The 22,029-nt window shown below is 44.7% G+C and overlaps 1 protein-coding gene across 1 annotated transcript in view; it reads right to left on the bottom strand.

Moving 5' to 3' along the window:
* The window catches only part of ntmt2 (N-terminal Xaa-Pro-Lys N-methyltransferase), a gene marked incomplete at both ends in the record, with an annotated part of 62,580 nt that overhangs the window by 4,704 nt on the left and 35,847 nt on the right, over positions 1 to 22,029 (bottom strand). Inside the window, one exon of the mRNA XM_084308346.1 lies at positions 3,269 to 3,521. Within this exon, the coding sequence (XP_084164472.1) occupies positions 3,269 to 3,521 (253 nt within the window). The remainder of the gene's footprint in view (positions 1 to 3,268; positions 3,522 to 22,029) is intronic.

Here is a 22,029-nt window from a genome sequence, read left to right as displayed (position 1 = left end):
GTCAGTGATAACACCAGGTCCTTCAGTGATAACACCAGGTCAGTGATAACACCAGGTCAGTGATAACACCAGGTCAGTGATAACACCAGGTCCTTCAGTGATAACACCAGGTCAGTGATAACACCAGGTCCTTCAGTGATAACACCAGGTCAGTGATAACACCAGGTCCTTCAGTGATAACACCAGGTCAGTGATAACACCAGGTCAGTGATAACACCAGGTCAGTGATAACACCAGGTCCTTCAGTGATAACACCAGGTCAGTGATAACACCAGGTCAGTGATAACACCAGGTCAGTGATAACACCAGGTCAGTGATAACACCAGGTCCTTCAGTGATAACACCAGGTCAGTGATAACACCAGGTCAGTGATAACACCAGGTCCTTCAGTGATAACACCAGGTCCTTCAGTGATAACACCAGGTCCTTCAGTGATAACACCAGGTCAGTGATAACACCAGGTCAGTGATAACACCAGGTCAGTGATAACACCAGGTCAGTCATAACACCAGGTCCTTCAGTGATAACACCAGGTCAGTGATAACACCAGGTCAGTGATAACACCAGGTCCTTCAGTGATAACACCAGGTCAGTGATAACACCAGGTCCTTCAGTGATAACACCAGGTCAGTGATAACACCAGGTCAGTGATAACACCAGGTCTGCGGCAGAACCTCACTATGTTTTGATTCAGGGCTTTGTGCTGCGGTGCGGAACCAGAATCTAGCCCCAAGGTGTATACAGTTCACGTTCCCATGATGTGTTAAAATCCAAGATGCGAGCTTTGGTCTGCCAGTCATCCTTCTCTCCCTCACGCCACGTCTTTGTCCACCATAGTATCTAATAAGTGAGAATTGGCACGGAAATGATCTTAGGAAATAGAGCAGAGAGAGAGAGCATTTCTCTGGTTGGTTGGCAAGCCGGGCTCTTGGATGTGTCAGTGTACGTTTCACATGTGTTTAAGGAGGCTAAGTGCAATGGAAAGATGGACTCCATGCAAAGTGGCAGGTCTGGAGAAATGAATGCATGGATTCTCAGTACCCTTTGCAGTATGCTAAACAGTGGTTAGAGAGGTTGACAGGGTCCATTCAGGGAGTGCAGGGTGTGTCGGCCTGACAGGAGGAGAAAGGAGGAGGAGGGAGGGAGGGAGGGAGGGAGAGAGGGAGGGAGGAGAAAAGGTGAAGGCAAGGAGGAGAAGATACGATTGGGAAGAGGACGAGAGGGGAGGAGACAGGAGACGTGAAGGACAAAGGAGTAAAAGGAGGACAAAATGAGGAGGGGAAGGAGGGAGGAGGTGAGGAGATGAGAGAGGGGGGAAGGAAACAAGAGGAAAGGAGGAAGAAGAGGAGGTATAGAGGGCCGCACGAAGAGGAGGATGCGTGGTAGGAGGGATGGAGGAGGAGGAGGAGGAGAGGGAGGAGAAGCAGGCAAACAAGCAGGCCATGGAACCCAAACAAAACCCCACCACCTCAAATACCCTGCCACTGAGTACCTATTCATCTCAGAAGTCAATGCCAGTCCCTCCTGAAATAGGACTGTGGAGTTTGTATTAGGGTTGGCCACTGGCAGGCAGTCTGAGGTGGGCCTAGCACTATATATATGTATATGAGTCCTTGTGTATATATATTATATATATTTATTACATGGCGTTTTAACATTCGCCGAAATGCTTGATTGTGATTGGTCAATAGCCCCTGACAGCGGTGAATTATTACCTGCCCGCGATAATAATAATCACTTTATTTGGGCTGACAGAGCCACAGAACAACTGCGTCTGCATTTGATCTCGTCTTGTCGATTTTGTAAAATGAATTAGGTATATTGTTAGTAAGTTAGCCATGTAATAAGCGGGATAATGTATAGCTATACTCGGTCATCATCGCAAAATAATTGACCTTCACTGACGTTTAAAACACCTCGCAGAGGCGCCTCGGTATTTTAAACTCCGTGTCGGTCAATTATTTTGCGACAATGACCTCGTAGCTATACATTATCCCTTACATAATATATATATATGAGTCCTTGGACCACTTGGCATTATGGTTGGCCACCTGCAGGCAGTCTGAGGTGGACACACACACACACACACAAACACACACACACACACACACACACACACACACACACACACACACACACACACACACACACACACACACACACACACACACACACACACACACACACACACACACACATACACACACACACACACACACACACACACACACACACACACACGCACACGCCCACGCCCACGCCCACACACACACACCGTCAGATACATGCTGTGCGTGCTGTGTCTCTATCTCAAGCTCCCTCTCCCACACATGCACGCTGTACACACACACACACACACACACACACACACACACACACACACACACACACACACACACACACATTGATAGAGAGACTGCAGTGGTGGTTCAGGAGGTAGAGCGGATGTCTGGTAATCAGAAGGTTGTTCGTTCAATCCCAGGCTCCTCCCAGCAGCGTGTGAAAGTGTCCTTATTAACCCCTAACTTCTCCCGAACAGCAGGTTGCATGGTCACCTCTACCGTCGGTGAGTGAATGTAAGGCATACATTGTAAAGCATTTTGGATAAAAATCCATTTACCATTCACACACAGCTATGCACACACTACACAGAAAAGGAGAGGCAAGGCGGAGAAGAGACAAAAGAGTTTGGGAAGAGGACAAGAGGGGAATCGAAGGATTTTCTGCACTCCCAAAGTCCGAACAGAAATGGGAAAGCTTTTAGCCGCACCTAAGGCATCATGGAACAACCTCCAGTCCGATCTGAAGATTCAAACTTGGTAACACTGAATGTATTTAAGGCTATGGTGAAGCCTATTGTAACCAGGTTTTCTGTGTGCAAATGTTTTATCTGACCATTTTGTAACGTAACTTTGATCTGTAATGTCTATGTGTTTATTTTGAAACTTTGTGTTGCTGCTATTCTTGGCCAGGCCTCCCTTCTAAAAGAGATCCTGCATCTAAATTGGGACAAACCTGGTTAAATAAAGGCTAAATAAATCTAATAAATAAAGGGTAAAAGATAGAGGAGACGTGGGGGGAGGAGGTGAAGGACAAAGAGGAGTGAAAGGAGGACGAAAGGAGGGGAAGAAGGGTGGAGGTGAGGAGATGAGAGAGGGGGCGGAAACAAGAGGAAAGGAGGATACATTTTGGATAAATTCCATTTACCATTCACACACTACACTACAGCTATGCACACACACTTGTGTTGCGCGTCGGTCGGACTCACATGCGACCCACTGCATCCAGATGACGTCGTACTTCTTGGACGGGGGCGTGAACTCCTGCAGGTTGTAGCAGAAGTAGGTCTCGATGCGGTCGGCGTCCTCTCCCAGGTACTCCTCGTGCGCGTGGGTCAGGAAGTGCTCCATCATGTCCACCATCTCCATGACCTCGAACACCGGCAGCAGGACGCCCTTTGTCACGCGTCCGATCCCGCAGCCGCAGTCCAGGGCGCGGTGCGTACCGGCCTTACCGGGACCCTGCGGACGGACACACGCACCGTCAAATCAGGAGGGGAAGTCGCGGTTACCATCGCAAAACACAAAGCGCTGGTCACGCAGAAATACGGGGCTCTTTCCAGCTTGGTTAGCATCACTGCGGCCCCTCGGCTAGTGGACTAGAGCGGGGACTTCTTCTGCCACCACTGTCTGCTTAACAGCTTAAAGGAACACGCCAACCTTTAGGGAAATTAGATTATTTGCCATCTACCTTGGAGTTAGACAAGCAGATACATACGCTTTTCTTCTCTGTGCATGCATTAGGCTTAGGGAACAGCCGTACCGTTAGCCTAGCTTAGCGGCATTCACTGGAAGTAGGTGTGCCAGTGTAGCCTAGTGTAGTTCCCAACAGTCACGAAATACACTCCAAATACAACTCCAAAACGTTCCTGTAAACATGTATTTACCACGTGGAGATTTTTTTTTTAGATTTTCGTTTTCTAAGCAGATATATACGATAGCATTTTTTTTTGCCGAACCACTGCTGCCTGGGTGTAGTGATTTCATCACCTCAAAAGCCCTGTTGTTTTTTGAAAAACGGGCCTTTTAAATACACAGGTCACAACATGTTTACAGGAACGTTTTGGAGTTGTATTTGGAGTGTATTTCGTGACTGTTGGGAACTAGGCTACACTGGCACACCGTCTTCCAGTGAATGATGCTAAGCTAGGCTAACGGTGCGGCTGTTCCCTAACCCTAATGCATGCACAGAGAAGAAAAGGGTATGTATCTGCTTGTCTAACTCCAAGGTAGATGGCAAATAAGCAAATTTTCCAAAAAGTTGGCATGTTCCTTTAACACTTTCACTACCACACTACAGAAGGTTAAGACGTTCACTACCACACTACAGAAGTTTAACATTTCACTACCACACTACAGAAGGTAGGCTAGCTTGCAAGCGGATAGCTTTCTACTGAACGCACACAGAGAGGAAATTGGTATCTATCTTCTTGTCTGACTCTGGAGAAGACAGTAAGCACATTTTCCATAACGTTGGTTATGGTGGCTGTTTCAATAACAAAAAATTATATAAATAAATACTAAATAAATTCCAGTGTCATAAATTAAAGTAAGAAATGGCCCTCAAGTTCATGTGCCACACATGTAGAACGTGGGACAAGATTTATAATGACAACCCGACCAAAAACCAAAAGCCACGGTAGAATATGCAAAGTTAATTACCACGCATAAATCAACAGGAGACGACTAAATGGGGGAAGCACTCATTATCATCTGTCATACAGTGATACAAGAAAAATAAGATACATTAAATCATCATTTTCAATTCATTCAAAATGTTAATTGAAGCAAAAAAAATATATAAATATAGAACATTCATTCCAAATAATATATTCACCGGCTGCATTCGAGAAACGAGAAAACTAAAAGTAAAATAGTTAAATAAAAACTACAACTACCACAAACTACTAAAACTCCCCAGGATAATTAAACGAGCTGGCAAGGCTTGGGATCGTTTTCCCTTTTGGACTGATTGTTATCTAGCGATGTCTAGTCGGGCCCATTCATGATACCTGTTCACCCCATCGCATCACCTAATCAGTCAAGTGTCATGTTATTACCACAAGTCACAGTTTCATGTTATTACCACAAGTCACAGTTTCATGTTATTACCACAAGTCACAGTTTCATGTTATTACCACAAGTCACAGTTTCATGTTATTACCACAAGTCACAGTTTCATGTTATTACCATATGTCACAGTTTCATGTTATTACCATAAGTCACAGTTTCATGTTATTACCATAAGTCACAGCTAGACTAGTTTCATGTTTCAAGTTTCAAGTTTCAAGTTTCTTTAATAGTTGTCATACAGAAGTACAGAATACTTTTATACAAAATGCTTTTTACTGTTACGCTCCAGAGACTGTGCTAGACAAGATAAGTATGAAATAAAATAGTATAGCATGTAAATTAGAAGTAAAAAATGAGGTCACAGTGTTCAGTATAGACATGTACAATGTCCGATGCAGAATAGAAGTAACTGAGTTACCATATAATATACAATATACTATGCAGTGTACTAATATACAATGTACTATATAGTGCAAAGCAGAAATGGGATGAGGTACAATTTAGGTACAATTTACAGTAAGGTGTACGAGTTGTAGTGCAAATCCTTTATCAATAAATATAAAGTGTGTTTAGGTGATCTAAAGTGTGGAGAGTGGGTGCTGCAGTGTGTTGTTTGTTTAAAGTGAGTGTGTGCGTGTGGATGTGTGTGCTGTGTGCATTTGATGGTTGTTGCATAGTGTTTATTGTTCGTTGAGCAGCCTGATGGCCTGGGGATAGAAGCTTCTTCTGAGTCTTTCTGTGCTCGCCTTGAGACTCCGGTATCGCTTGCCTGACCGCAGCAGTTCAAAGAGGCAGTTGTTCGGGTGGCTGGAGTCCTTGATGATTCTCTTAGCATTACCCCTGCACCGCTTGTTGTAAATGTTCTGGAGGGTGGGGAGCCCCCCTCCAATTGTGCGTTCGGCTGAACGTGTCACTCTTTGTAGTCTGCTTCGGTCTTGTGCAGTGCTATTCCCAAACCAGGAGGTGATGTTGCCAGTCAGGATGCTCTCTATTGTACATGAGTAGAAGTTCTTAAGGATCTTCTGACTGACTTGGAACTTCCTTAGGCGCCTGAGGAAGTAGAGGCGTTGTCGTGCCTTCTTCACAACACTGTCAATGTGTGTGGTCCATGTCAAGTCCTCGGATATGTGGGCTCCGAGGTACTTAAAACTGTTCACTCTCTCAACCGGTGCCCCGTCGATGCTGAGGGGGCTGTAGTCCTTGACCCCCGACCTCCTAAAGTCCACAATCATCTCCTTTGTTTTGCTGACGTTCAGGGAGAGGCTGTTCTCCTGGCACCATCCCGCCAGGACCTTGACCTCTTCCAGGTAGGCCCTCTCGTCGTTCTCGTCGAGATCAGGCCCACCACTACTGTGTCGTCAGCAAATTTGATGATTGTGTTGTTACTCCGCTGAGCCACACAGTCGTGTGTGTACAGGGAGTAGAGGAGGGGACTCAGAACACAGCCCTGGGGGGCCCCTATGTTGAGGGTGATGGATGAGGAGGTGCAGTTGCCTGCTCTCACCACCTGGGGTCTGCCCGTCAGGAAGTCCAAGACCCACTGGCAGAGGTCATAGTTCAAGCCCAGGTCCCTGAGCTTGGCTATGAGTTTGGAGGGGACTATGGTATTGAATGCCGAGCTGTAGTCGATGAATAGCATTCTCACATAGTTCCCCTTCCTCTTGTCCAGGTGTGATGCTGCTGTGTGCAGCACATGGGCTATGGCGTCCTCCGTGGACCTGTTGGGGCGGTATGCAAATTGCAGGGGGTCCAGGTTGATGGGGAGGGAGGAGCAGATGTAGCCCTTTACTAGCTGTTATTACCATAAGTCACAGCTAGACTAGTTTCATGTTATTACCATATGTCACAGTTTCATGTTATTACCATAAGTCACAGTTTCATGTCACAGTTTCATGTTATTACCATATGTCACAGTTTCATGTTATTACCATAAGTCACAGTTTCATGTTATTACCATAAGTCACAGTTTCATGTTATTACCATAAGTCACAGTTGCATGTTATTACCATAAATCACAGTTGCATGTTATTACCATAAATCACAGTTTCATGGTATTACCATAAATCACAGTTGCATGTTATTACCATAAATCACAGTTTCATGGTATTACCATAAGTCACAGCTAGCACCATTTACCATGTATAAGTCCCAGCTAGACAGGACCTGTGGTTAGTTACCTCACCAGATGTTAAAAAGCACAGCGACTGGCTCCCTGCAGCGCCTCGGGGGCAAAGGAAACCATGAACTTTCACGTGAGCAAAACAAAAGGATATACCTAACGACAATCTACATACGTTTTCTCTTTCCTTATACTTTGCATTTCATACGCTGACCTCAACTCCGGAGCAACAGGGGGGGGTGAAAGGTCGAGGCCCCCGGTTGTGTGATTGTATGAAAGACGGGGCCCACCGAGGAACCCTACGGTGGTTTGAGGGAGTCTTCCTGGTTTCTGCGGGTGAATTACTGCCACATTGCTCCACTTGCGTGTACTCCGGTCTGACCTGGATGCACTCTAAATCTCTGCGCCGTGCTCACTGTTTTTAATGGAGATGTCAGGTCTAAGAAGCGGGAGCCGTTCACTGCCAGGGTTAAGAGTTGGGGGGGAGAGAGCTGGAGGAGGAGGGTTCTGCTGGAAGCGGACGGTGTGTATTCCACTCCACTGGAGTGAGTTTTTTATGATTTGTTAGTAGACCGGGTTCTTGAATGAGCGTGAACTCTCTCTCTCTCCCCCATAGTGATAATAAACACTGCCTGCCTTGACCTGACAGACTTATTCTAGAGTGTAAAAAAAAAAAAACACTTCCTCTAGTCTTGTAAAACAGACTTCTTCTAAATAGACTTCTTACGCAATAGGCCCTTGCCTAGTACTGTCTACTATGTACTATGTCTATACTACTATCTACTATGCTAATATATCTACTGTATACGACTATCAACTATCTACTATGCTAATATGTCTATACTACTATCTACTATGCTAATATGTCTATACTACTATCTACTATGCTAATATGTCTATACTACTACTATGTACTATGCCTATGCTACTATCTACTATGCTAATATGTCTATACTACTACCTACTATGCTAATATATCTATATACGACTATCAACTATCTACTATGTTAATATGTCTATACTACTATGCTAATATATCTATACTACTACCTACTATGCGAATATGTCTATACTACTATCTACTATGCTACTATGCCTATACTACTATCTACTACTATGCCTATACTACTACCTACTATGCTAATATGTCTATACTACTATCAACTATGGTACTATGTGTAGCATCCCTGGGAGAGTGATGGATGGACTCCTTTACTGGTGTTTCATGAATGTTTATTTTCATTTCACAACGTAAGAGCTGAAGTGAAAAGACAAAGAAAGACAAAGAAAAGATACTCAGATATATACATTATATATATACAGATATACATTAGATATACATAAGTGCCACATTCACATTGTTCAATAAAGCTAACATAACACTTGACACAAATGGCTTCCAATAACAGTGACATAGCCAAATACATAAATACAAATACAAATATAAAATAAACAGCCCATATCACTAAATAGGATAATTTGACATCCTGTACCTTGTCCTCTCTCTCCAACAGGGGGCTTAACCATAAACCACATGAAAGTCTTCTTTCCGGATCTATAAGCAAACAAAACTCTTAAAATGCTGGTACTCAGGACCTTATTAAATGTGTAGGCAAGCTAGCAATTTGCAATGACCAAGCTAGCAAGAAAACAACGTAATCCTCACAGTAAGTTAGTAACAGGAATAACTTTAGGTTGTCAAAAACACAAACAAAAGTGAGTTCAAACCAATATTAAAACTAGTGCTGTCAAACGATTAAAATATTTAACTCGATTAATCGCATGATTGTCCATAGTTAACTCGCGATTAATCGCAAATTAATCGCATTTTTATTTTGTATTGTTTTTTACCTTAAACAGATCTTTTTCAAGTTCCAAGTTTTAATACTCTTATCAACATGCGAGTCAACAAATGCTTGCTTTGTGCAGCCATTTAACACAAAAGGATGACCCTCATGCAGTCATGCATTGCAAATTTGCATCAAATTCAAAACAGAGTGATGCACAAAATAACTTAAAAGAAAATAATAATTTAAAACAATGAATAAAGTGTGCATGAAATAATAGGGGAAAGAAAACGTTAGGAACTTGTTACATTCACACACACAAGGGCTGATTAATCACACACCCCCCTCTCTCCCTCACACACACACTCTCCCAGCTCTTTTTCTCTTTTGCCCCTTCCTCATCTCTCTCACCCCCCTCTCTCTATATATCTCACACACACACACACACACACACACACACACACACACACACACACACACACACACACACACACACACACACACACACACTTCAGAAACAAACATAGTATCAATGAGAGCATCAATAATACACCTGAGTGAAGCCTAGTAAAAAATAAAATAAAATAATAATTTTTTTTTTTAGTTAATCTTGAGTTAAAAAAATTAGTGGCATTAATAGAATCGGGAGTTAACGCGATATTAACGCGATATATTTGACAGCCTTAAAACCATAGAAAGTGCACAGCAGTTACCTTGTAAACCATTTCCAAATAACAAAAGAATAACGAAGATATTCACAGAGATATTCACAATTACTCTGTATTGTATATTGTATATATATGTATATTGACTGAACATTCCCTTACTTACTTTTTACTTACTTCTTAATAACATTTTTTTACTTACTTTTTTTTTACTGTATGTAGCACACTCTCATGGGCTCATACAGAAACAAGCATTTATCATAAAGTATTCTGTATTTTGTTGTGACAAATAATAAACAAACTTGAACTTGAACTTGAAGTTCAACACTTTTTGACGAACAACACCACTGACCCTTAACACACACACACACACACACCACACACACACACACACACACACACACACACACACACACACACACACACACACACACACACACACACACACACACACACACACACACACACACACACACACACACACACACACACACACACACACACACACACACACACACACACACACACACACACACACTAACACACACACACACACACACACACACACACACACACACACACACACACACACACACACACACACACACACACACACACTTGACCTCCATACCTAATTCCAGCCTCCTAGGGTGAAAACTATGGCCGCTAGAGGGTGGGGACACTTTTGTGGTCCAACCAACCAAAAGAGCGAGATATAGAGCTGCTGGTCACAGCTAAAACATTTTTGAAAAAAATAACACTTTAACTTAAAATAGCTGACTTATCCCTGTCCTGCAACAAATCAAATAGAATGATTCTAGTCTCTTCAAATAGACTCGTCTAGAATGTTTGCAATGTGTTTAGTGAAGCCAATAGGCCCAAGCCCAGAACAGACAACTGAAACCTTGCATTATATAATACGGTGTAACATTCCAACTGGGTCATTTTGGACTGCGTGCTGCCACACGATTCACCTGTCACTGTCAGAGGATCCATCAATGTCAGAAACTATAGCTGATGTTGATGTTGATGTTGGACACATAAGTGTTGGAACACAAGTGTTCTGCCATGACTCCCATGCCTCTCTGGATGCAAATTGCTTTATAATCCATATAATAGTCATAATCGTATAATATGCATCTGTTAGCATACAACACGGATTAGCTGTCCGTGTTGTCACTGTCTCATCTCGCGTGAACGCAAACCTCAGTTAATCCACTGACATTTCTGTTTTAATCCTTGGAGGTTATGCACTGTGCATGTGTTCTTGCTTGCACCTGCTTCCACAACTGAACTGCATGTTGTATTTGAACCACCTACCTACCTACCTATCTACCTACCTACCTACCTACCTACCTACCTACCTACCTACCTACCTACCTACCTACCTACCTACCTACCTACCTACCTACCTACCTACCTACCTACCTACCTACCTACCTACCTACCTACCTACCTACCTATCTACCTACCTACCTACCTATCTACCTACCTACCTACCCAGGTGTGTAAAGTACTTGAGTAAATACTTAAGTACTGTTTTGGGGGATTTGCACTTTACTCAAGTATTATTAGGTTTGTATACTTGTACTTTTACTCAATTACATTTCAGAGAAAAAAAACATACTTTTTACTCTTTACATTTAAAATGCAGACCTACAAAGTACAAATCTTGCAGGTCCAACAATTTTAATTAGTATATTTGTTTCTCTGGCCGAACTAACGTTAACGTTATTAATCCTGCGGCCACGCTTAATTTAAAAACAGCCAATCAAATCCTGATCAATGGAAAATGAACCCGCCCATACCCATGCTGATTGGTCCTTGTGCAAGACTAGAAAGCGGGGTTCTTTGATTAAACACCTGCTATCAGAAGAATAGACAGTCAGAGTGACAAGCTACAGAAGATGGCCACAAACTATAGTACGATGGATGAAGAGGACAAAACGGAACATTTCATTGCCCCGGATTAAAAAAAAGTTTAAACTTTTTCGTACTTAAGTACATTTAAAAGTAGAAACTTTTAAACTTTTACTCAAGTGTGTTTTTAGCCAGATACTCTGACTTTTACTTGAGTACGATTTTGAGACAGTACCCATACTTTCACTTAAGTATAATTTCTGGGTACCTTTTACACCCCTGGTGTATGTAACTAGGAGGGATATGAGGACTGTGTATGTGTAACTAGGAGGGATATGAGGACTGTGTGTATGTGTAACGAGGAGGGATAGGACTGTGTGTATGTGTAACTAGGAGGGATATGAGGACTGTGCGTATGGAGGGATATAAGGACTGTATGTATGTGTAACTAGGAGGAATATGATGACTGTGTGTATGTGTAACTAGGAGGGATATGAGGACTGTGTGTATGTAACTAGGAGGGATATGAGGACTGTGTATGTGTAACTAGGAGGGATATGAGGACTGTGTGTATGTGTAACTAGGAGGGATATAAGGACTGTGTGTATGTGTAACTAGGAGGGATATGAGGGCTGTGTGTATGTAACTAGGAGGGATATGAGGACTGTGTGTAGGTGTAACTAGTAGAGATATGAGGACTGTGTGTAAGTGTAACTAGGAGGGATATGAGGACTGTGTGTGTGTAACTAGGAGGGATATCAGGACTGTGTGTATGTGTAACTAGGAGGGATATGAGGACTGTGTGTGTGTAACTAGGAGGGATATCAGGACTGTGTGTATGTGTAACTAGGAGGGATATGAGGACTGTGTATTTGTAACTAGGAGGGATATCAGGACTGTGTGTGTGTAACTAGGAGGGATATCAGGACTGTGTGTATGTGTAACTAGGAGGGATATGAGGACTGTGTATTTGTAACTAGGAGGGATATCAGGACTCTGCATATGTGTAACTAGTAGAGATATGAGGACTGTGTGTATGTGTAACTAGGAGGGATATGAGGACTGTGTGTATGTAACTAGGAGGGATATGAGGACTGTGTGTATGTGTAACTAGGAGGGATATCAGGACTGTGCATATGTAAGTAGGAGGGATATGAGGACTGTGTGTGTGTAACTAGGAGGAATATGAGGACTGTGTGTATGTAACTAGGAGGGATATGAGAACTGTGTGTATGTAACTAGGAGGGATATGAGGACTGTGTGTGTAACTAGGAGGAATATGAGGACTGTGTGTGTGTGTAACTAGGAGGGATATGAGGACTGTGTGTATGTGTCACTAGGAGGGATATGAGGACTGTGTGTATGTGTAACTAGGAGGGATATGAGGACTCTGTGTATGTGTCTCTAGGAGGGATATGAGGACTGTGTGTGTGTAACTAGGAGGGATATGAGGACTGTGTGTATGTAACTAGGAGGGATATGAGGACTGTGTGTATGTGTAACTAGGAGGGATATGATGACTGTGTGTAATGTGTATGTGTAACTAGGAGGGATATGAGGACTGTGTGTATGTGTCACTAGGAGGGATATGAGGACTGTGTGTATGTGTAACTAGGAGGGATATGAGGACTGTGTGTATATGTAACTAGGAGGGATATGAGGACTGTGTATGTGTAACTAGGAGGGATATGAGGACTGTGTGTATGTGTAACTAGGAGGGATATGAGGACTGTGTGTATGTGTAACTAGGAGGGATATGAGGACTGTGTGTATGTGTAACTAGGAGGGATATAAGGACTGTGTGTATGTGTAACTAGGAGGGATATGAGGACTGTATGTGTAACTAGGAGGGATATGAGGACTGTGTGTATGTGTAACTAGGAGTGATATGAGGACTGTGTGTATGTGTAACTAGGAGGGATATGAGGGCTGTGCGTATGTGTAACTAGGAGGGTTATGAGGACTGTGTGTATGTGTCACTAGGAGGAATATGAGGACTGTGTGTGTAACTAGGAGGGATATGAGGACTGTGTGTATGTGTAACTAGGAGGGATATGAGGACTGTATATGTGTAACTAGGAGGGATATGAGGACTGTGTGTGTAACTAGGAGGAATATGATGACTGTGTGTAATGTGTATGTGTAACTAGGAGGGATATGAGGACTGTGTGTATGTATCACTAGGAGGGTTATGAGGACTGTGTGTATGTGTAACTAGGAGGGATATGAGGACTGTGTGTATGTGTAACTAGGAGGGATATGAGGACTGTGTATGTGTAACTAGGAGGGATATGAGGACTGTGTGTATGTGTAACTAGGAGGGATATGAGGACTGCATGTGTAACTAGGAGGGATATGAGGACTGTGTATGTGTAACTAGGAGGGATATGAGGACTGTGTGTATGTGTAACTAGGAGGGATATGAGGACTGTGTGTACAGTATGTGTAACTAGGAGGGATATAAGGACTGTGTGTATGTGTAACTAGGAGGGATATAAGGACTGTGTGTATGTGTAACTAGGAGGGATATGAGGAGGACTGTACATATGTAACTAGGAGGGATATGAGGACTGTGTGTATGTAACTAGGAGGGATATGTGAAAACACTAATTCCAATGTCCTTGTGTAGACTGACAACAAAGCATGAATGAATGAAAACTTTATTTAACAGATTGCAGAATGTGTACAATACAGTACGGCTCAATACATACAATTGTTAAGGGGATGCAGACCTGAAAAAGACGTTTGTCTTGTTTCCATCAGGGTCCCCCATTTTCAATTCATATAGACATTTATGACATACACAACATACATGACATTTATGGCATAGGGACATATAGGTATTTAGTACTGATACATTTGTGACATAAACGGTATTCAAATATACAGTACTGTTACCCCTAGATCCTGACAGAGTATATACATATGATGGGGAGGGGACTGTACATTAGGAGGGGGTGGGTGGGTGGGAGAGAAATATCCATACGGCGGGGAGGGAATATGTACATGCGGTGGGGAGGAGACTGTCTATTAGGAGGTGGTGGGGGTTTTGGGCATTTACGGTGGCCAGTTTCGAATTGCAGCCTCCCGTAGGTGCTCTTTAAGAGCAGTTTTGAATGTGGGTAGGGATTCACATTCCTTTACAGCTTTGGGTAGGGCGTTCCACATTGATGTGGCATAATTGCGAAACGTGTTTAGTCCCTTGTTTGAGCCGAATCTGGGTTTAACATGATTTGTTGAGCTTCCTCTGGTGTAGTGGTTGTGGTATTCACTGACCTTTGGGAAGTATTTTGACATGTACATGGGTACCTTAGTCGTATAGTGTATCTTGTAGACCAGGCCCATTGCAAGTTGCTGTACTCTGTCGTCTACTCTAAGCCATCCTAGGTTGTCAAAGTGGGCAGGGGTGAGGTGGGTTCTGGGGGTAAGGTCAAGTAGTAGTCTGACCAGTTTGTTTTGTGATGTTTGTAATTTTGTTTTAAGCGCCTTTGAGGTGCTTTGGTACCATGAGGTGCACGCATAGTCGTAGTACCCTTGAATGAGTGCTCCTGCCAGAGTCTTCAGGGTATTCTTGTTTACCAGAGAGGAGATCCGGTACAAGAATCTAGTTCGTTGGTTGACTTTTTTTATTACATTGGATGCCATTTTGTCACAGGAAAGATTTGCCTCTAGGATGGAACCAGGTAGGTAATTTCGTCTTTCCTTGTGACAATATTGTCACCCACTGCAACTGAGAAGCCGTCGGTCTTGCTGAGTTTGTTATTTGATCCGAAGAGAATGGACTCTGTTTTGCCCATGTGTAATGATAGTTTGTTATCAGCGAGCCATATGCAGATTTTGCCTAGTTCCGAGCTGAGGGTTTTTTCAACCTGCAACTTGTTCTTGTCAGAGACCAGCAGGGCTGAGTCGTCCGCAAACAGGAACAAGTTGCAGTCACAGGCTGACGACATGTCATTTGCATAAATTAGGAAGAGTAGCGGTCCTAGTATGCTTCCTTGTGGAACACCACAGCTCACTGTGAGGGGGGGGGGATAGAGTACATCCTCTAATGATGTCCATGCCGTTGGCTAACAGCAGTGAACATGGCACACTGATCCACTATCATGAGGAATGGTGTTAAATACTGACACGTCGTGTTTACATTAGCACCAGTGGCCGAGCGACCATTCAGTCCCAAGGACCCGCTGTACTTCCTTCCCCCGTAAAACGGCCAAAATCCTGGCGGCTCAAAATGAGAGCACTCCCTCAGAAGTGACCCTATAAATAAACATGGTCTCTTGGCACAAACGCATTCCCTTGAATTAGCACTTGGACTACCCAGTGGCCCTCACAGACACACTGCAGTAAGAACCATGTGGCTATAGGGTTGGGCATTGTTTTGATTTGAACCATTCAGATTCCGATTCTCCATTTCGATTCCTGTTCTAAACTATTCTCGATTCCGATTATTTGAGGTGCAGGTCAAAACAGGTCACAGCTTATTTCGCAGGAAAAAACATTTATTTGAAAAATCCTTTATTTTTTTCATACTATTCACATTGTCAGTTGACTTGATACAGTTTAATTTGGTTGCTGTACTGTAACTAGGGTATTCAATTACGTAACTTCAAACATCAATAACTGTAACTGTAAAACGGCACATATGTACATGAAACTCTTAACTTAATACTTAATAAACTGAAACCTGCTGAAATAACATTGCAAGTTGTCAGCAGTCTAAAAAACAAAGAGCTGCAGCCCAGGTGGGTGTTGAGATATGAAACTAAATAAAACAAAGTCATGTGACAAATTAATTTAAAAAAAATTAAAAAGAATTCGGTTCCGGAATCTTCTTAACAGTTCCGGAACCGGAAGTTAGGACTCGGTGCCCAACCCTACATGGCCCTCACAGACACACTGCAGTAAACACCATGTGACCCTCACAGACACACTGCAGGTAGGTAGGTAGGTAGGTAGGTAGGTAGGTAGGTAGGTAGGTAGGTAGGTAGGTAGGTAGGTAGGTAGGTAGGTAGGTAGGTAGGTAGGTAGGTAGGTAGGTAGGTAGGTAGGTAGGTAGGTAGGTAGGTAGGTAGGTAGGTAGGTAGGTAGGTAGGTAGGTAGGTAGGTGGTTAAAATGCAACATGCAGAAAGAACTCATGAATGCACACACACACACACACACACGCGCGCGCGCAAAGACACGCATACACAAAGACTATGAACTGTGTGTAATGCCTCTTTACTTGTCTTTATAATGTGTAAATCATGTGATGGTCCGTCAGGGTACATTCGAGGGAGGAAGGAGATTCTACCGCAAATGATGAAAGGCATCCGACTTTTAATTAACTATAATATGTAGATACTACATGATTGAAAGCAGCAATTTTTCCCTCCCTGTCATCATCCATGTTGTTCAATTTGGAAGAGTCAGCCACTGTGCGAGTCCAACATGCACCCAGGGCACGGAGGGATTAGCAGGGATGGTCTCAGCCGACCAGGAACCAGTATGTTTATGGAATTGGCTCCCAGTCCGTCACCGGTACTATAGACGGTGTATTGAGGCCACAAATCTCTCTCTTTCTCAATGAGAGATGGAAATCTTTTAATAACAACTCTCGACTCCAAAATACATTTCAAACATATTCGTTCTATATTTGATTTTTCTACATTTGATAGCTGCCTAAATGGCGTTTAAAGTTTAAGTGGAGACGGATACCAAGCACACCAGGGTTGTGGCCCGAGTCCCTTTCAAAACTCCTCGCTGTCGGGTGAAAAGAAGCGGCTGGCGACTCCACATGTATCGGAGGAGGCATGTGATTGTCTACATCCTCCCCAGACCGACAGTAAGGCAGCATGTGGTAGTCTACACCCTCCCCAGACTGACAGTAGGGCAGCATGTGGTAGTCTACACCCTCCCCAGACAGTAGGGCAGCATGTGGTAGTCTACACCCTCCCCAGACAGTAGGGCAGCATGTGGTAGTCTACACCCTCCCTAGACCGACAGTAGGGCAGCATGTGGTAGTCTACACCCTCCCCAGACTGACAGTAGGGCAGCATGCGGTAGTCTACACCCTCCCCAGACCGACAGTAGGGCAGCATGTGGTAGTCTACACCCTCCCCAGACAGTAGGGCAGCATGTGGTAGTCTACACCCTCCCCAGACAGTAGGGCAGCATGTGGTAGTCTACACCCTCCCCAGACAGTAGGGCAGCATGTGGTAGTCTACACGCTCCCCAGACCGACAGTAGGGCAGCATGTGGTAGTCTACACCCTCCCTAGACCGACAGTAGGGCAGCATGCGGTAGTCTACACCCTCCCTAGACCGACAGTAGGGCAGCATGTGGTAGTCTACACCCTCCCCAGACTGACAGTAGGGCAGCATGCGGTAGTCTACACCCTCCCCAGACTGACAGTAGGGCAGCATGCGGTAGTCTACACCCTCCCCAGACTGACAGTAGGGCAGCATGTGGTAGTCTACACCCTCCCCAGACCGACAGTAGGGCAGCATGTGGTAGTCTACACCCTCCCCAGACTGACAGTAGGGCAGCATGCGGTAGTCTACACCCTCCCCAGACCGACAGTAGGGCAGCATGTGGTAGTCTACACCCTCCCCAGACTGACAGTAGGGCAGCATGCGGTAGTCTACACCCTCCCCAGACCGACAGTAGGGCAGCATGTGGTAGTCTACACCCCCCCCCCCCCCCAGACTGTCAGTAGGGCAATGCGCGCAATGACCAGGAAGGGAATTGGCATAATGACTAAATTGGGATGGGAGAAAAAGATAGAAAGGCAAAAAAATAGGACCCATGGCAGTAGGCCTATACATATTCACTATACCTCCCAGCTCTGCTACTGCTGACTACAATTAAACTTAAACCCTACTATTTAGTACAATTATCTACTAAATAGTACATTCATATTTGTTCATTCTTAAAATGAATTAGGTATAGGTGGATATAACAACCTTATTATAACAACAATTATAAAGAAATCCACTTCCTGAATTGAATGGATATAAAGTGAATTGAACTGAGAAGCAGGAGTTAGCCACAGCCAAAATAGTATGCACATTCTGTCACGAATCACCCGCTTCATTAGTTGAACCAGTTATTATAATGGCTATAACTGGTAATGGCAGTACAGTTAGTGGTCTGGTTCTGCTCTTAGAGCTGCTCCCTGCTGCAAGATGTTAAAGCACAACAACTTACACAGAAGATAAAGCATAACAGCATCCTGGAACTGAACAACAGGGAGCACTGTGAACAAATCCACCACATGGAATGTAACACTTGAGTAGTTGCATACAATACAGAGTAGAACCAAAGCAGGTGGAGGCGGGGTGGTGGTGGTGGTGGTGTTGGTGGTGGTGTTGGTGGTGACTGTAATAGTGGTGGTGTTGGTCTTGGTCATGTTGGTAGTGGTGGTGATAGTGGTGGTGATTGTGGTGGTGGTCGTGGTGTTGGTGTTGGTGTTGGTGGTGGTGTTGGTGTTGGTGGTAGTGGTGATAGTGGTGGTGTTGGTGGTAGTGGTGGTGGTGATAGTGGTGATAGCGGTGGTGTTGGTGGTGTTGGTGTTAGTGGTGGTAGTGGTGGTGTTGGTGGTGATAGTGGTGGTGGTGGTGTTTATGGTGATAGTGATGGTGGTGGTGTTGGTGTTAGTGGTGGGGATAGTGGTAGTAGTAGTAGTAGTAGTAGTAGTAGTAGTAGTAGTAGTAGTAGTAGTAGTAGTAGTAGTAGTAGTAGTAGTAGTAGTAGTAGTAGTAGTAGTAGTGGTGGTGGTGGTGGTGGTGGTGGTGGTGGTGGTGGTGGTGGTGGTGGTGGTGGTGGTAGTAGTAGTAGTAGTAGTAGTAGTAGTAGTAGTGGTAGTAGTAGTAGTAGTGGTGGTGGTAAAAACCTTACTTGCAGATTACAGCAACACAACCAACAGATCCCAACCATATGCCAGGATGCTAAGTACTATGTGTTCAACCCCAACAGAGTCCAACCATATGCCAGGATGCTAAGAGACAAGGCCCTCCTACCATACTATGTGTACTGAGAAACCATTTTACATGTAGCACATCAACTGCTACCTTTGGTGGCAGGGATTGAGATCCCTCCAGAAAATAGGCACGAGACACTCCCTCTGGAGTTGGTCAACAACCCCTACAGACGTATGTGAGGGCAAGACACAAACCTGTGTACAAAAAAACAATGTGTACAGTGGAGAGCGCCCACTGTCTCCTGGATTACCAGGATGTCCGGTATTGGATCATCTTGGATCCATCAGTTGCTCAGAGAATGCTGCTACATCTCGGAACACGCCTGCGATTCACCACTAAGATCTAAAAAGACGTTCTACTTTTACGTGAGAGTGTAACCCAGCCAGCCGCCCGCTACTTAATGCAATTACCCAACGAAGATTGGGTCGAAAAATAGACTTTTGTCTATTTTGGTCCACTTCTGTCTCTGTTGGAGTGTCGTGAGGTACTCCTTCTTCCATCTTGTCCAGAAGTGGTTGGCTAAGAGTTGCACTCGCCGCCATCTTTTGCGGAGGTACAGATCTTCCTTGACGAACCTTCCGGGCGGTGGAGCGAGGATTGTGGCCTTCATGGTCAGGATGTGGTTTCGTGTCAGAGGCTCTGAACTAGATGAATCATTGAGACAATCAGTGGTCGGAGGTCTGCTGGTTCCAACCGCTATGACCGTCAAGACACTTCTGATGGTCAAGACAAGCCACGTCCAGACACTTCTGATGGTGCGTATTTGTCCTTCCCAGAAAGCAGCCGGCTTCTTTGTTGCCGCCTCCGTGGGCCCGTTGGCCCCGACAGGGTTCTTGGCTGCTGGCTTCGTGGCTTTCGGAACGGCTTTCCTTGCGGGCCTTTTGGCTTTAACCTCAGCCTTGGTGATCTTGAAAGAGCCGGAGGCTCCGGTACCCTTGATCCTGACCTGGATGATAGCTAGAGCCTTCTTTACGGTAGCCAGAGACACACCGCTCCCTCCCACCTTGACTTCTTTTCCACGTGGTAGCTCGTTCTGACAACGCAAGTCTGGGTCTGTGGGCCCGTTAGAGGATATCAGTTGCTCTGCGGTGCGACCTCTGGAGGCATGGTCGGCTGGCTTCTCTTCCGGAACCACATACCTCCAATTTGTAGACTCTGTGCTTTGCTTGATGCGTTCCAAGTTCGACTGGAACCTTAGCTCCTCCTGAGAGCTGGGGCTAGCCTCTGCCGCGATCTTATCTGCCATGTGTTCAAGATGAGGCCATGCCTTCGCTGTCTCTGGTGTGGGAATATGGTCTCTGTTTGCAGGGATAAACTCTCTTGAGTACGTCACTGGCAGAGGGATTAGCTTGGTTGAATAGAATCCTCTCACTTGTAGACCGGTCAGTTTCCGACACGGCACGACTGTGCTTCTTGCAGCCAGTGTCGCGATGTTTAGCTGCACTGGTTCACCCTCTGTGTTGAGAGCCTTTGCTGTCATTTCGAGGATAAAGGTTGTGTCACTTTGTGTATCGAGGAGTGCGTACACCAGAACTTCATGGTGTGGCTCACCTGTAGATGACACCCACACTGGAATTATTGTGGATGTATGAGTGTCCCCATCCTTCTGGATGACTCTATTCGATGTTGCCTGTTCTTGTGGCTGAGTATTTGTACCTTTGTCTCGGTACTGTAGCACTGTTCCTTGCATCCGACCTTGGTGTCATCCTTTCTTCCGTGGTGCGATCATCATGGAAGCAAGTCATATGTCTTCTATCACAGATCGCGCTGTTGGTTCTATCTCTACAGTCCCCGGAGCGATGGCCCGACTTCAGACAACCAAAGCACAACTGATTTTCGCGAACAAACTTGTTTCGTTCTAACATGGTCTTCTGCATAAACTTGCGACACCTTTGTAGACTGTGGCCGGTCGTTTCACAAAGGACACAGTGTGTGGCGACGGCTGTCTCATGGGAACTCGTTGCTAAGACCCTTGCTCCAGGGTCCCTGCGTCTTGCGCCCTGGTCCCGCATACCTTCCCGTGGGTTCAGGGCATGAAGCGATGTTACTGGGTTGCAAATGATTTTGGCTTCACGTGTGAGGAACTTGACAAACTGGCTGAAGCTCGGGAACGTGTGAGTTTCTTCGTCTATGTCTATGACTTTCCTATTCCATCTTGCCGTCACCCAGTCTGGAAGTTTAGAGAGTATTTTCTGGTTTTCGTTGCAATCATTAAGTATTTCAAGACCTCTGATCTGAGGCATGGCAGCCTCACAGCTGCGCAAGAAGTCGGCGAGTTCTTGAAGTTCAACACTGCCTTTGGCGCTTATCTTGGGCCAAGAATCAAGCTTCTCTCTGAATGCACTGGCAAGCAGGAATGGATTGCCATATCTCTCCTCTAAGAGTTGCCATGCTGCATTATAGGCGTCCTCTGTGCCTTGCACGCAGTAGCTCTCTATGGCTTTCTTGGCGGCTCCCCCCACGTACTTGCGTAGATGGTATAACTTCTCTGAGGCTGGTATGATCTT

The sequence above is a fragment of the Notolepis coatsorum genome (assembly GCF_963971535.1).
Source record: "Notolepis coatsorum genome assembly, chromosome: 2".
NCBI classification, from domain to species: domain Eukaryota; kingdom Metazoa; phylum Chordata; class Actinopteri; order Aulopiformes; family Paralepididae; genus Notolepis; species Notolepis coatsorum.
Note: the sequence above shows the minus strand (reverse complement) of the source record. Positions and strands in the feature narration are given on the sequence as shown.